General features: G+C 39.8%; 3 protein-coding genes across 8 annotated transcripts in view; 1 reads left to right on the top strand and 2 right to left on the bottom strand.

Moving 5' to 3' along the window:
- The window catches only part of LOC131425997 (uncharacterized), a 399,851-nt gene extending 397,418 nt beyond the window's left edge, over positions 1–2,433 (bottom strand). The window contains exons 1-2 of one of the 6 annotated variants that reach the window (XM_058588368.1): positions 2,336–2,424; positions 993–1,852 (exon numbers count right to left, since the gene is read on the bottom strand). The gene's annotated coding sequence lies outside the window, so the exon portion shown is untranslated. Of the gene's footprint in view, positions 1–992 lie in introns of all 6 variants that reach the window. The other 5 variants (XM_058588366.1, XM_058588372.1, XM_058588367.1 and 2 more) reach the window with 5 other exon arrangements.
- A 1,996-nt stretch (positions 2,434–4,429) lies between these two features.
- LOC131425392 (transcription factor IIIA-like) lies at positions 4,430–5,996 on the top strand. Its single transcript, XM_058587246.1, has 2 exons — positions 4,430–4,780; positions 4,840–5,996. Exons 1-2 carry the CDS (start codon positions 4,541–4,543, stop codon positions 5,857–5,859), a joined length of 1,260 nt encoding a protein of 419 aa, XP_058443229.1. The 5' UTR covers positions 4,430–4,540; the 3' UTR covers positions 5,860–5,996.
- Positions 5,997–8,650: 2,654 nt separating this feature from the next.
- Positions 8,651–11,038, bottom strand: LOC131425996 (protein scarlet). The gene is made up of 4 exons (XM_058588365.1): positions 10,537–11,038; positions 9,605–10,479; positions 8,968–9,538; positions 8,651–8,902 (listed from the first exon to the last, which is right to left on the bottom strand). Exons 1-4 carry the CDS (start codon positions 10,934–10,936, stop codon positions 8,727–8,729), a joined length of 2,022 nt encoding a protein of 673 aa, XP_058444348.1. The 5' UTR covers positions 10,937–11,038; the 3' UTR covers positions 8,651–8,726.
- Between the last annotated feature and the right edge of the window lie 3,285 nt (positions 11,039–14,323).

Genomic DNA, 14,323 nt, shown 5'->3' with positions numbered 1-14,323 from the left:
TTCCTATCAACTAGTTCAAACAATTAGACGTGATTGCGTGTCATGCTTAGAAAAAGAAAAATAACAGCTACATATGAATTTTATTTTTTCTAACACAGACATCACTTTCAACATACTGAATTTGAAGTCAATCAAATCAAACCAACAAACAAAAAAATTGAAACAGAATTTGAAAGAAATCACTTACTTAATCAAGAAGGATACCTCCGATGAACCTGAGCATCTCTAACGTGAAACCGATCCATCACAAGTGACCCCATTCCACATCGTGGTGGTCGGTAAACTGTGGCCAAATCGAGTAAGAAAAAAAAACTTGCAACCCTGCTATTGACCGTCCCCACAGTCCCCAGGAAGATCCCAAACTGATAACAGTTGGATGCCGTAAAAGGGAAGCTCGACAATCAAATGTAAAAAAATAAATAAAAACAAGAGTGTAAGCAAATCAATGGATCTACTGGTCGAACTGAGTATATCTCTCTCTGCATGTGTGTGCTTGTATGTGAAACAACAAAGTGGGTAACCGGCATGGCACCGATCGAATCCACAGCCGGTCAGGCCAAATCATAAAAAAACAAGGAGCTATTCATTCCCATTTAAAGAAGGCCTTAATTGAAAAGCGAATGCCTCCTCGTACCGCTCGGAGACCCGCGATGGTACATTTTGTGCAGACTGTGCGCGACACCAAACGAGCGCAGTCCTACCTAATAAGGCCAAAACCGTCCTGTGGACTGGATTTTCGGTCCGACGAAACTGGTGGTCCCGGAATGGAATTTTCTCTGCTTTGACCGACAAAGGGAGGAGGCCGTTCGGGGAGGGCCGGAGATTGTCTTACTTGTTCGAAAGTGACCTACAAAAGATGAATACCATATATTCTAGTGCGAATGGGATTTGAAATCGTAGGTACCTTGCTAAATTCCATTTTTTTTTTCAATTCATTACAATTCGCCTTCCTCACCGGGTAAAAAAAGTAACATTTTACCAGCTGCTCTTACCTTCTTCTCATCAGCCACACCAGAAAAACACCGGCGTTCCAATCGTCTGCTGTGGGAATCGATTTGATCTGGTTCAGTTCCGTTCCACCGCGAACCTCACCAAAAAAAATATTCCCCCTCTGCGGATTGGGGGGAATAATCCAATCGCCGATCAAGTCGAGAACAATTAAATGGCTATTTCCTGGCTGCTTTCCAAGAGCCCACGAACCGATAACCAACACCACCAGGCACCGGCCGCTTGCTTGCTTGCTCCGGCAACGATCGTCTTCCTTTCTCGAAACTCGAAAGAAGTGTATTTAATTTCCGTCGGTTTCCTCCCGGTGTGTGTACTCTTGCATGGAAGAATAGCCCCAGGTTTTCGTGATTGTATGTGTGTGTGTTGAGTGCTGGTTGCGAGGCCGCTGTTTCTTCTTTGTTTTTGCTGCTATTCCGTTTCACACCTTTCCACACTCGCCAGCAGCCACTGAACTCGCTACGGTCCAAACCAGTCGAGGGAAAATCGTCTATTCTCGCTCGGAAGCACACGGAAAATTCACCCGAAAATAGCACATCCCAGACCGATAAAAACACTCGAAATATTGTTGGAATCCGGTGCTTCGAACAGTAGGCGCCTTTCACCCTATTCGACGGGCTCTAATTTCGAGACAAACAATTCTACTCCTTTCTCACAGTGCACAAAACTTTTTTTTCAAAAACATCACATTTTTGTATATTTCCACACTAACTTCACTTATCGAACACAGATCAAAATTAAAAACTTTCAAATCCAACTCTTTTTTTTGCTCGGGCGGCCTACCTTGATGGCAGAAGCGACTCTTGTTCAACTTTCGTCAGGTTCCTTCGCCGATTCCTCCAGCTGCCTGCAACAACGTACGTTTTCAGGTTACACTCGAGAATTCGCTCGTGAGCCAGAACAACAACAGAAAAAAACACAACATCCGAAAAAGGAAAACAACTTCCACACACACACACACAAACGCACACGCACTGGCACTTCAATCAAGACTGTTGAAGTATTTTATTTTTTGTTGTAATTTTTGCTGCCCCGTCTGCGTATCGTATAAAATTTCGGTCGGTAACCACGGAAAACGCGACGCCGCTCGTTGCCGTCACGATTGGTTTCGAGAAGCCAATCAATCCATTCTGTCGGTCGGAAAAACAATCCGTTCACTTACACCAGCACGGCGCGCGCGGAAAATTCGTCACAAATAAGAAGAAAACTACCACAAAATGCGGTACCGTTCAGCACTTTTTCACTGGCGGTGTCTTTCACTTCAAACAACACACACACCGTTCGCAAAAAATTCACAGAAAATGAAAAAACGGCAGCGCGTCTACGTTACCCGAAAAGAAACCACTTCGATCGTCAATTGTCTGGCTGTGACTGACCGACTGTTGAACTGAACGAGTCTCTTGCCAGTGTAACTTAACGATGGCCGTGACGGAACGGAACGACGAGCGCACACGAATACCAGCATTGGTGATGGGACGCGAATGAATGTGCGTGCATTTTTACCGTTTTCGTTCAGAGTTTCGATGCGTGGTATGAGAGCGAGTGCGGCCCTGTGCTGTCAAATGCGCACTGACGTTGGTATGCAGCGAGTGAATTATTTTCCTGGTGCAACAGTGACATCTGTTTGTCAATTTGCACGAATGTGAATGGAATGCTATTTCGAGGGTAATTATTGTGCCGTTCCATTTTCTCTTATTGTTTCGAATCGATGTTTCGGGTATTCTTATCAATTATTTCCATTATGTTCAGACCCGATTTTTCAATATACCGAATAGCTCTCGTTTCATTCATCTAACGTTTATTTCAACTTTATCGTTGACTGCCAGCTAATAGATTTGATCAAGGGGCAAATGACTCTAAACTCTAAACAATCTGATACTAATGAACTCATTTCATTCCAAAAAAATCTTCTCTAATCTCATTTAATCCCAACTAGTCTAGATAAGTTTGGGTAATTTTAAAGTAATCCAACCTAGTTTTGCCTAATCTTGTTTGAAGTAGGATCGTAGCACCAGCAATGCAATGGTTCTGTACACTCTGAATTGGCTGCGAAGTCTGTTGAAACAGAAAATCAAATTCTACTACTGGAGTGTAATACCAAGGCCTTGCATTTTGAACTCATATCAGATGGTTCAGTAGAAGTTCTTTATAATTATTTTAATCACTTGCAAACTTTTGTTAATACACCATATCATAAAACAACCATATACTATATTGCAAAACAAAATTAAAATCATATCATATGAATAAAAAAAAACACACCATAACAAATGACGTTACCATAACACAAAAGCTATTTATATATTTTGAACTGTATCAGTTACCATTTTTAGTTATGCGGGCTGATATTCAAAGAAGCTCGCATAGCGTTTTGGCTACCTGGGCAACCATGGTCACCAGACGGCTACCAAAATTACTGAATCAATTTTGGTAGCCGTCTGGTGACCATGGCTGCCCAGGTAGCCAAAACGCTATGCGAGCTTTGCGAGCTATGAGAGACGGTTGTCAAATGCAATTTGACAAAACAAAGTCGCCTGTATCTAAGATAGCCGATCGTTTTCATCTTCTCACCTTTGCTGAAAATGTCAAAGATTTCAATGTGGAAAATTCCTGGTGGATACGGTTGTATCGTTTGAGTTGTATATCTGGCAGCGGTGAGGCAGTCGGTCACCAGAATGTCTGCCAGCCATATTTTTCCAGCTGGCAGCGTTTATTCAGCCATGCGTATGCGGGAAGGGGAGGCTAACATTGACACAAAATCAAGAAAAAAGACCAAAGAATGTTTTGACTTTGGTTTCAATTCCTATTCAGGAATAATCGTTAATTTTCCGACCAATCTTTGATGAATCGATTAATTGTTTAATCTTTAAAGCGTATGTAGATTGTTCCACTTTCCTTATATTTCTGCTGAACGAATAAACAAATTGAGAGTTTAGCACCTTTCTGTTTTGTTTACTTCTAGGCCCCTTGCATAAATTAGGAATCTACACCCGGCTGCATTTTTCTTGAAATTGGCTAGTTGCTGCGATTAAGACAATTCTGCGGATGATTTAATCGACTCATTTATTATTTCCATCAGAGAAAAGTTCGGAAACCATCCAAATTTACGAAAAGGAAGTTCGCCTTTTTCTCCTAGCATTTGAAGTATCGTACTGTTTGTTGACAAGGAGGTCGTTGTGCAATAAAAATTTTGTATAGAACCAATTTTCGGGAGTTTCAAATGACAATAAATTTAAATATATATGAGGTAATAATTGTGACAAAAATTGTAAATCGCTTCATATTTTGTGTTTGAACAAAACTAGTTTCGTTGGTATTTTGAAATGTAGGTAGCGCAGCTGTCAGGTATCGAATACTATTGCACTGCTAAGCGCACGTCACGTCGCAATGACAGCTGATTGTTGTGTTTCTCTGTTAAATTTCCTTCAACACGCGCCTTTTCCAATCTAAACAAAAGGGCCTCCTAATAGTATCAACTTATTCCGCATCTTTTCAATTTATACGCCAGTTCTAATTTCACCGAACCACTGGCATAATGGTAAGCGAAGCGGAATCCAGTGATACTGATCAGTGCCCGTGGGCAGCAAGTCAACCATCGGAAACAGAAGAGTTCTTAGGATTCAATGAACAGGAAACGAATAGAGTACCACTGCCAATCGATCAAAAACCGGTGCAATCTGCAGTAGCGTCATCAATTTTCAAGTGTGAAACGTGTGGTGTGGCCTTCCGAAAGCGAGATCATTTCGACCGACATCGCTTTGGACACACCGGAGTGGTAAATTTGATTGCGAAACTTGTTGCTCTTTCAATTAATGTTTTTTATTTTCATACCAGCGAGAGTACCGCTGTTCGGTAGAGGGATGCACGAAAGAGTACACGAACAGGACACACCTAAATCGGCACATTCGAGTGAATCATACTGAAAAACTACCTCAACCGGGAGACCCAATCTGCTGTAAACATCCTGGTTGTGAGAAAAAATTTTGGACCGAGCATAGTATGCGTCGTCATTATGATTCAAAACACGTCCTGGGAAAGTCTTGGTCCTGTTCGGAATGCGAGGAACGCTTTTGGCGAAAGCTACAGCTCAAGCAACACTCATTCAAACACACTGGCCAATATCCACATCGATGTAATATCTGCGAGAAAGGTTTCATGAATTTGAAATCGTTTCGAAATCACCGCACGTACCATGCATTGCACAAGTGTGAATCTTGCACGGCCGAATTCACTCGCTGGACAGATCTGGTTGCCCATAGGAAACTGCAGCATGCGACCCTGTACCAGTGTGACATCTGTCAAGGAAAGTTTCCCTCCAAGAAGAATCTTAAAGCGCACATCAAGATTCATCTCGAGAGTCACGAAGTATTCCAGTGTCCCCACGATGGATGCCCCAAGTTTTACGATTATGAACGAAATCTGGTAGCGCACATTCGATCGAAGCACGAAGGATCCCGGAAATATGTCTGCCCTGTTCCGGACTGCGGTCGATCGCTATCCACAAGACAGAAACTGGATCAGCACCGCCGCATGCACGAGTTTGCAGCTCGAAGCGTCCCTCGGATGAAGGTTCCAACTGGTGGAAAACCGAGCACGAAACGAAAAGATACCGGGATACCGAAACGTTCCAGTGCGGCCCGGTTGGCCAACGTTAAGCTTGAACCACGGGTAGAAAAAATTCTGATCGAGCAGAGTCCGGACCGTAGGCCGCCGGTTCAGTTCGAGTGTTTTGTCGCACTGGATTCAGCGTCCGAATCGGAACAGGAAACCAGCGGAAAGGTGCGCGAGATTATCCAGGATCAACTGGCGAAAGTTCAAGAGCAAATTCGGCTACTGAAGGAACAAACGCAGTGAGTCGTGTATGATAAAAGCAGAATGAGTTGAAAGGGAGGAGTGTAGAATTAAGTGTTGAATTGTGAATTTAGATTTTTTATATAAATTTGAAATTATTACCAAAGAATTTTTTAATAAAAATGAATTTCTTGAAACAATTTTAATTCATTTTGATAGTTCGGATTTATTTTATTTTCGAAACCCACATAAGGCACAACGACTCTTCAAACAATTCAATTCTTTTCGACGAACTCAGTAAACTTCACTACCGATATTGTCGGTAATACAGAATCTCGGATTTTAACAACTACTTTTTAGTTCGATGAGTTGGTTGCTTTAAACAAACGGAACTTTTCTGCGTGAAGGACAAGCTACTTTTGCACCGGTTCCAAACAACTAGCAACTTTGAGCAGAGATACCAGTTGAAAGTTTTAAATATCTTCAGGCAGGTCTTTAAACTCGAAAACAAGTCTGCGTACTTTGAGTTATCTATAAAAAATGATGCACGGAATTGGTTGAGCGTGCAAAAAAGTAAAAAAAAATTATTTTAACTGCGGCTTTTTCGAAAGTTTCTAAATTTTGACGAATGTCTTCGAAAAACGTGATCTTCAAAAGTTTGCAACTAAAACATGATGCACACACTAAAATTCTATTGCGGAATGTCGGCAAAATATATAATTACTAAGGCTGTGAACCATTTCGTGGTTAGATTTAACTTTTGGTTGAAATCTGACACATTTTGTGTCGAGTAGTTAAATTTAACTAAAACTGCGGCCCATTTCAAAATTTGACGGACGGAAAGTTTTTCGGGTTTATTTTCCACTTGAAATAATTTCAACTAAAGAATTAATATTAGACTTTTCATAGCAAGATTTTTTTCAGTGTCGGAAAATAACTATCGATCTGTCAAAATTAATCATGCTCTCGAGCAGGGTTATTTTTGACAACATTAAATTAACCGCTCGAGTGTCATATTTTACATAAAATTTCAAACTAACCGCGAAATGGTTCACAGCCTAAGAATCTCTACAATCTCGCATTTGTTGACTGTCAATTACTGCCGAACTTGTAAGCAACGATAAAGATTGAATCATCAATTGCCGAGTTATCGGTAATCGAGCGTAGAAAGGATTTTGTTGTATTATTGTGTTAAGTAATTATCACAAACCCTAAGGTTGCGAAAGGGGATCTATCAATACTCGTTTTAATTCGAGTTAGATCGGCTACACGACATTTTACTGATTGTTTAGTAATTCACATGCTCTCTTTAAGAATTATCTGAAACAATATTCTGATATCTCGGTACAGCGCGTTCTTTTGCCGAAGTTTGACATAATATTGTGCTGAACTTTTAAGAAAATAAAACAATTATACCGAAATCAGCAAATCCGTATGCCGAGATTTCGAACAGTATGTTAGTTTTTACGAATGTAAAAATTTGCATTGTGTAATTCGGTCGAGTAATGCTTTTGTATGGAAAGCTCGAACTCGATCGAGCTACAGAATGCAAAATTTCGTATTCGATCGAAACAATCCGATTCGAACAAAATTCAGAATTTGGGTGAATATCTCTTGTCGATTTTGTAAAGTACCACATCGGCATTGCTCGTAGAGCTGAAAACATATAAATTGGCTAAAACTATTAAATACTTTTCATATAAATCTATCTTTTTTTCATATACTCGGCATAACTTTACCGAAATTTGAACAGCCAACTGCTCGGCATTGACTTCGGCAAACTTTAAAACTGTCGAAATTCCCAGTATTTTCAATCCGGCAGATAATTTACATTTACTGATATTTTCGGTTTCATATGAATGATAAATTCGTAGGGGAGAGTGCAGACTCACATAGTAACAGACTGACGAATACTTCTCAGAGAGCCAAACGAATCGTGAAATTCCTATGCTATAACATATGAATTTGACGATTCATTTGACTCCCAAAGGAGAATTCGCCGGTCTGTTACTAAGTTCCAGAACAAAAAAAAAATCCAAGCTATGTTTATTGCCATCGCTCAGTCCTGCACAGCGAAGCAGAATGGCTACTTTGATGGTTTACCGAATTTCGGCTGTGTAAAAGCTGTTCACTGCGATTTCAGTAGTCTCATATCTTCGGTTTTCTGATTTCGGTGAAAAGTTCGATTGCTGTTGAATAGGGCAAAATACATTGCCGTTTATCGCTATCCCATTAAAACTGCTTTCAACTCGGAAATTGTGAACAAAATATCTCGGTAGACACAATATTTGCTCTAATATCGATTAAATATCAAGTTTTAAGAGAGTAAATTGATCTTTCTGCCAGCAACAGCGAACCAGTAAACGTGAATAGCGATCCACTGCTCCCCATTTATTCGATGTATAACAATGATAATGAATCTCCTCGAAGGAAGAAGATAACAATGAGATCCAGCTATAGAGAAAACACTTTGTGTTTCAAATGTTAAACTGCCACGCAAAGCTTAAGGTCAAATGAGCCGTAAAAATTCCTGAGCACCCAGAATTTTATAAAACCCCGTGTGAAGATACTTGAAACTTTCACGGTCTGGATTTAATGGAAGTTTAGACCAAAACTAAGTTAATGTCAGCTTCAAGCGAAATTGACAACAATTTTTCTAAACTGGCAACACTACTACATTACCATAATTGACATATGCGTGTATTAGGAACTGTTGATGTTGAGGAAAATTATCGTTCAATTGAGTACTCTGGAATAGATTATATTGAGAAAAAATTGTCCGAATGAAGCAGAAATTGTCAAATATCAAAGTAAGATCAGCTTTCTTTCGAAAAACAATTATTCAAGCCATGAATTCACCAGATCCAATCATTTATATTTTTCTTCGCTTGGAAACATTTGCTACAATAGGAAGACGTGAAGACGTGACTCTAGCCATATCTTGTCTTACGCCACAGAAACAAACAGCCGAGCATATGAAAACCAAAGTAGATTACCACCATTGCCCAGATGTTTCGCCAGAGATGAGCCTCGTTGAAACTGTAGTTTGTCAGAACTTCTTCTCCAGTGCGCATGCAAGGCAGATTAGGATCTTCCATGGAACACGCTGTGCAGGAATATGAAAATAAATAAATAACTTTCAATCACTCGGCAGATCAATTCGAAACTCACTGATGTTAGTGACGCCCTGCCATTGGGCGATCGACATGGCTTCGTTGGCGTACATCATCCAGGAAATGTACGGCATCCAGGAGATCGCACCCGGCATCGAGCTAAGTTTGATGAACACACCGGACGTAATCATGAGAATGTAATCGAACGGAACCAGATAGGCCATCGCTAGTGGGAGTGAATTGAAAGCGGCTGAAAAGAAGCACCCACAGGCAGTGGAAACATTCATGACCAAGGTCGAAGCGATGACCGTGATCATGAACGCGAATAACGTTGGGCGCAGGGCTGCCAACCAGTAGGCAATAATAACGAAAATGAGCGGCTCAGCGATAAGTCCCGGCAGCATGGCTAGCATATTGGCAACATAGTACTGAGAGGTTCGGTACAAACCAGATTTCGTTTCCCGCATAAATAGGGGGAACGTATCTGGGAAAACCGACAGAACCGAGTACATTGGCGAGAATGTGTTTTCCGAAACGAAAATAAAAAGAATTCCTTGAATAGCTTGAACACCGAGCTGGTCGAGTTTGATGGCACCGGAAAAGCAAAGCCCTGCCATGAGTGCGATAGCCTAGAATGAAAAAAAAAATAATATCGTTATCTAGAAGTAAACATAGGAAACTTAGCCATCACGAACAATTTTTTGCAAAAGCCTTAACCACTGAATCGTTGGATCTCGCACAACCACAAGAAAGGCTCGATACGTTAACCAAAAAGTGGTCAACACCCAGAACGGTTTGCGGAATAGATTTTTAGCGTCTTTAACATTGAAGTTGGCACTTTCGGCAATATGCATCTCCAGGTTGATCAGCACGTCACGCTGGCCAGCGGCTTCACTGACGGCGAACAGGTCACACATACGGTGTGCCGATCGTTGCGAAGCTTTCTCATATCCCGGAGCAGTGGCTAGCACACCAATCAGAAATTCGGCTGGATTGTAGTTGGAAGGACAACTGTAGCCTTGCTGTTCAAAAAACACCAACGCATCGTTAGGTTTCCCGGCGTAGGCAACGCGTCCATCGGCCAGTAGCATAACCTGATCAAACATGGAGAACAGTTGGCTAGATGGTTGATGGATCGTACATATAATGGCAGTGCCTCGTTTGGCTAGCAGTTGCAGAGTTGAAACTAGATTTTGTGCACTGTACGAATCCAAACCCGTCGTCGGTTCGTCACAAAACAAAATTGTTGGCTTGGTTAGTAGCTCGGTGGCAAATGCCAATCGTTTCTTCTCACCACCGGAAAGCATTTTACCTTCACCGACTTCACCAATTCTTGTATCGATACATTTTGCTAGTCCGGTGCGTTCAAGTAACTCCTGAATCAGACGAGAAATGTTCTGTCTGTTGGAACCCCGTTCAAGTTTCAACTTCGCCATGAAATAAAGATGCTCACCGACCGTCAGTGAACCCATGAACAGATCATCCTGATGGACGAATCCGCTCAGCCGGTACATGTAGGGTCCAATGGGATGACCATTCACCAAGATTTCTCCCTGTACAACGGTGCCAGCTGAAAGAGAAACCAACGTTGATTAGCGTCCTTATGATCACTTGAAAGGTTTCTCACGTTGCGTTCGATATGCCAACGCCGACATTAGAGTACTCTTTCCGGCACCACTCGAGCCCATCAGTGCAATCAGCGTTCCCGGAGTGACCGCTCCGCTAACGTTGTTGATAATTCGCTTGATCGGGCCATGGTCTCCCTTTCCGGTGGCATACACACACAAATCCCGCCAAACCAGTGTCGCCCCCTGCTCCGTCGGAGACCACTTATTGTAGCTTCTCAGAGAAGACTGATGCTGACGGGTACCGGTCGAAACTGGAGTGACGATGGATACCGGCGGTAAAACCTGCTGGCACTCAAAACTTTCCGGGGTACTGTTCAGGGAGCGAGACTTCTTTCGGATGTTACTGTTCTTCACCATACTAGCGAGAGTGATAGAACACGCGGCCGATTGTTTGGTCATGACGCTCTCTTGCCACTAGGACTGCGCATAACTACGAGTCACCACTCCGATACGTGCGTTCTCCTGGACGATCAAAACCAGACTGAGGAAGCCTACCGGCGTTGGTTTCGAGTTGGTTTTATTGGTGCGGTGAAATCGATATCCTGCCGCCAAGAGACAGCAAACCAACGTGGATGGAATGTTTGAAGTTGTGGTTTCCATCCCTTCCCGGCAGGCGACTCGGCGGCATTCAGTGATGCGTAGGTTTTCTGTTTACGATAGGCCTGTTGATAAAGTTTTTTTTTTGTTCCATAAGGTCTAAGGTGTTTGTGTTTTTCAATGGTCAATCACAGATCAGAAAGCGTGATTCACGTTCTGATGATGCGTTTATAGGTGAACCACATTCTACAACCTGACTGGGCATGTGCCGGTCAGACTACGCAGTGATATGATATACTCGTAATTTGATATCCGGGTAACATAATTTTACAAGTTTCCTCATTGTACGGTACGGTTCGTACAAGACAAATTAGAAAAGAATCCGTAGAAGGACGAATATGTTTGTAAACGGTTCGAGTTGCAGAAAGAGGAGTTTTCTATTACGAGGACGAAGTGACCGATTGGAAATAGACATTGACCACATCTTTTTACGTTACTATCTCAGTTGTTTACACCTTCGAATTTTTTTTAGTTTAGAAAAACTAGTAGCATGTTCTAAAGACATACAAAAACACCCGAATTAAATAATGATTTTTATAGAATTCATTAATTTTTTCAAGACTTAATTTAGATTGGAATAATCATATTTGTCATTTGCGTAGAAATTTTAACATCAAAATTTTATTTTTATTTTTATCAGAACCACACGATCGATTTCCTTTTAACAATTTTCTAGAAATATTACGTTTCGCACAAGAGCACACCCACATTGTCAGTTCGTAATGAATTCCGAATCGAATCCGAATGGGCGAAAATTTTTCACTCTAAATACCATGTTGAATTCAGTATGAAATCCGAATCAATACGAATCAATTGGAATTGAGTGAGAAGAGTCGGACTGAATTTTCAATTCGTTTTCTAAATAAGTATAAAACTGAATATATAAATTTGATTCTACAAGTTTTTCGAAAATACAGAAACAGAGATGCCATTTATACAGATTTATCTTTATTATACAGATTTTTACATGCTCATACAGATTTAATACAGAGTACAGATTTTATACAGATTTCCTCAATTTAATACAGATTTATACAAATCTCACAAAAAGTAAGAAAGAAAAAAATTAATTTTTCTGTCTGAGCTATCTTTTAGTATTTGATTCCAGTGACGATATAAAAGTCTATCAATCAACGGACAAATTACAAATTAATATGGAAATCTGTGAAAACGATTTATATAATAATTTGAAACCAATTTGAACTGATATTCAATTTTTTGACAATGACTTAGTGGAAACCTATATTGGAGAAACCAAATGAATGAAAAACTAACAGAAAAGAGTATTTCTGTATGAAATATTCAAAACGACGAATGTAGATTCAATATGTCATTGCCGCGCTCACAAGAATATTCAACGACGAAGTTTCATTTTTTTTATCCACAGCAATTAAATTGTAATTCCATATATTTATCTAGTTAGAAATTGGTGGCTTTATAATTTGACATGGAATTTCAACGCCCAATATGCAACGTCAAGTCGGTTCATACAACTCTCAGTTTGACAGTAAAATTTCATGATGCCATTACTTCCTTGAATAAATTACTGTCTCTGAGCGTATCTTTTTCCAATAAATCTGTATAAAATGTTCAAAACGACGAATGTAATAATGAGAGATTCTCTTTGTTTATTCTCTATTTCAATTATTACGGTACTGTTAGCAATCCTTCACTCGAATTATTTACCAATAATAATAACTAAAGCCTGATGGCTCTTTGAATCTGCACTGAAGAAATTACCGAAAAAAGCAGGAATATTTCGCAATAATCGAAAGAGAAAGTAAACAAAGAGAATCTCTCATTGTTACGTTCGTTGTTTTGAACATTTTATACAGATTTATTGAAAAAAGATACGCTCAGAGACAGTACTTTATTCAAGGAAGTAATGGCATCATGAAACTTTACTGTCAAACTGAGAGTTGTATGAACCGACTTGACGTTGCATATTGAGCGTTGAAATTCCATGTCAAATTATAAAGTCACCAATTTCTAACTAGATAAATATATGGAATTACAATTCAATTGTTGTGGATAAAAAAAATGAAACTTCGTCGTTGAATATTCTTGTGAGCGCGGCAATGACGTATTGAATCTACCATCCTACAACCACAATCTATTGGAATAACAAATCTTAGCATCATTTTGTTGTAAGAATTTCATTTTATTAGTGAATACAGATTAATACAGATTTTTTTATACAAAGAATACAGATTTTCTATGAAAATATCTGGCATCTCTGTACAGAATTAGTAAATGACAAGGTCTTCCTAGAATTCCGGCATAAACTGTTGCAATTTGCTGGGAGCTAACAAAAACACCAACCTTAGTCACGCACATTCGAAATGACGGAAGTGCTAGAATTTTCACCAGAGTTGGTGCTCGATCAACCTGATTGCCAGTGACATTATAAATGTTATTACTCATTACATTACTTATTTCGATCATTTTGTGAATGTGTTAGTGAAAAAGTTAGACGACTTACGCCATTTCACTACACTCCCACATCATCAGATCCGAATGAATTCCGAATCAATTCCATGTGGACATTAAAATAATTTCCAACTCTAGCGCAAGAACCGATTCCGAATGAAATTCGCCTACAGCTGGTTGATTCGGAAATCTGTCGGAATTGAGTAAGAAGATGCGAACAGAATTGTAAATTCGTTTTCTTCTCATTTTTTCCCGTGCTGATTTTCAGTTTCTTTTAAAATAAACCCGAAGCTGAGGAGAACGTACTAAAAATTATATAGTTATCTGGTTACATGCAGAGACTAAATCTTTACTAGAGTACCAGTAAGTAGAGCTACGATATCTCATCCGTAACGTTGGTAATAACTAAGAACATTTCATCAGAAATGTAGGCAGTTCTTTAACCTTTTAAGAATAACAGTTTTCATAAATAAAAAATAATCAAAATGGCGGACATATTGACATATCTCCCAAGGCTCGTTTCAAGCAATTCGTTTTCCCGTTCACTCGATATCATACGAAATTGAACGCTGATTTATCCCAGTGATATGATATCATGATCAGAAGACTTGTATCAAGTGCGAGAAACCTCAAGTACAATACGAATGATAATATTTAGCACACACAAAACAGGATTAAAAACAAACAATAACAATTTTATATAACATCTGTATTATATTTTACAAAATAAAAAAAAAAAGTTCGGTTGCTTTATTTTTA

This window comes from Malaya genurostris, chromosome 1, assembly GCF_030247185.1.
Source record: "Malaya genurostris strain Urasoe2022 chromosome 1, Malgen_1.1, whole genome shotgun sequence".
Classification (NCBI taxonomy): Eukaryota; Metazoa; Arthropoda; class Insecta; order Diptera; family Culicidae; genus Malaya; species Malaya genurostris.
The sequence above is the reverse complement of the archived record's forward strand: the minus strand, read 5'-3'. Positions and strand labels throughout refer to the sequence as shown.

Bases quoted from the DNA above. Each gene is read 5' to 3' on its own strand.
- LOC131425392 (XM_058587246.1), top strand. From the start codon at position 4,541: ATGGTAAGCGAAGCGGAATCCAGTGATACTGATCAGTGCCCGTGGGCA. The intron at 4,781-4,839 runs GTAAATTTGATT...TTTTCATACCAG, and splicing joins GCTTTGGACACACCGGAGTG to CGAGAGTACCGCTGTTCGGT.
- LOC131425996 (XM_058588365.1), bottom strand. From the start codon at position 10,936: ATGACCAAACAATCGGCCGCGTGTTCTATCACTCTCGCTAGTATGGTG. The intron at 10,480-10,536 runs GTGAGAAACCTT...TTTCTCTTTCAG, and splicing joins GTTGGCATATCGAACGCAAC to CTGGCACCGTTGTACAGGGA. The intron at 8,903-8,967 runs GTGAGTTTCGAA...ATTCCTGCACAG, and splicing joins GCAGGGCGTCACTAACATCA to CGTGTTCCATGGAAGATCCT.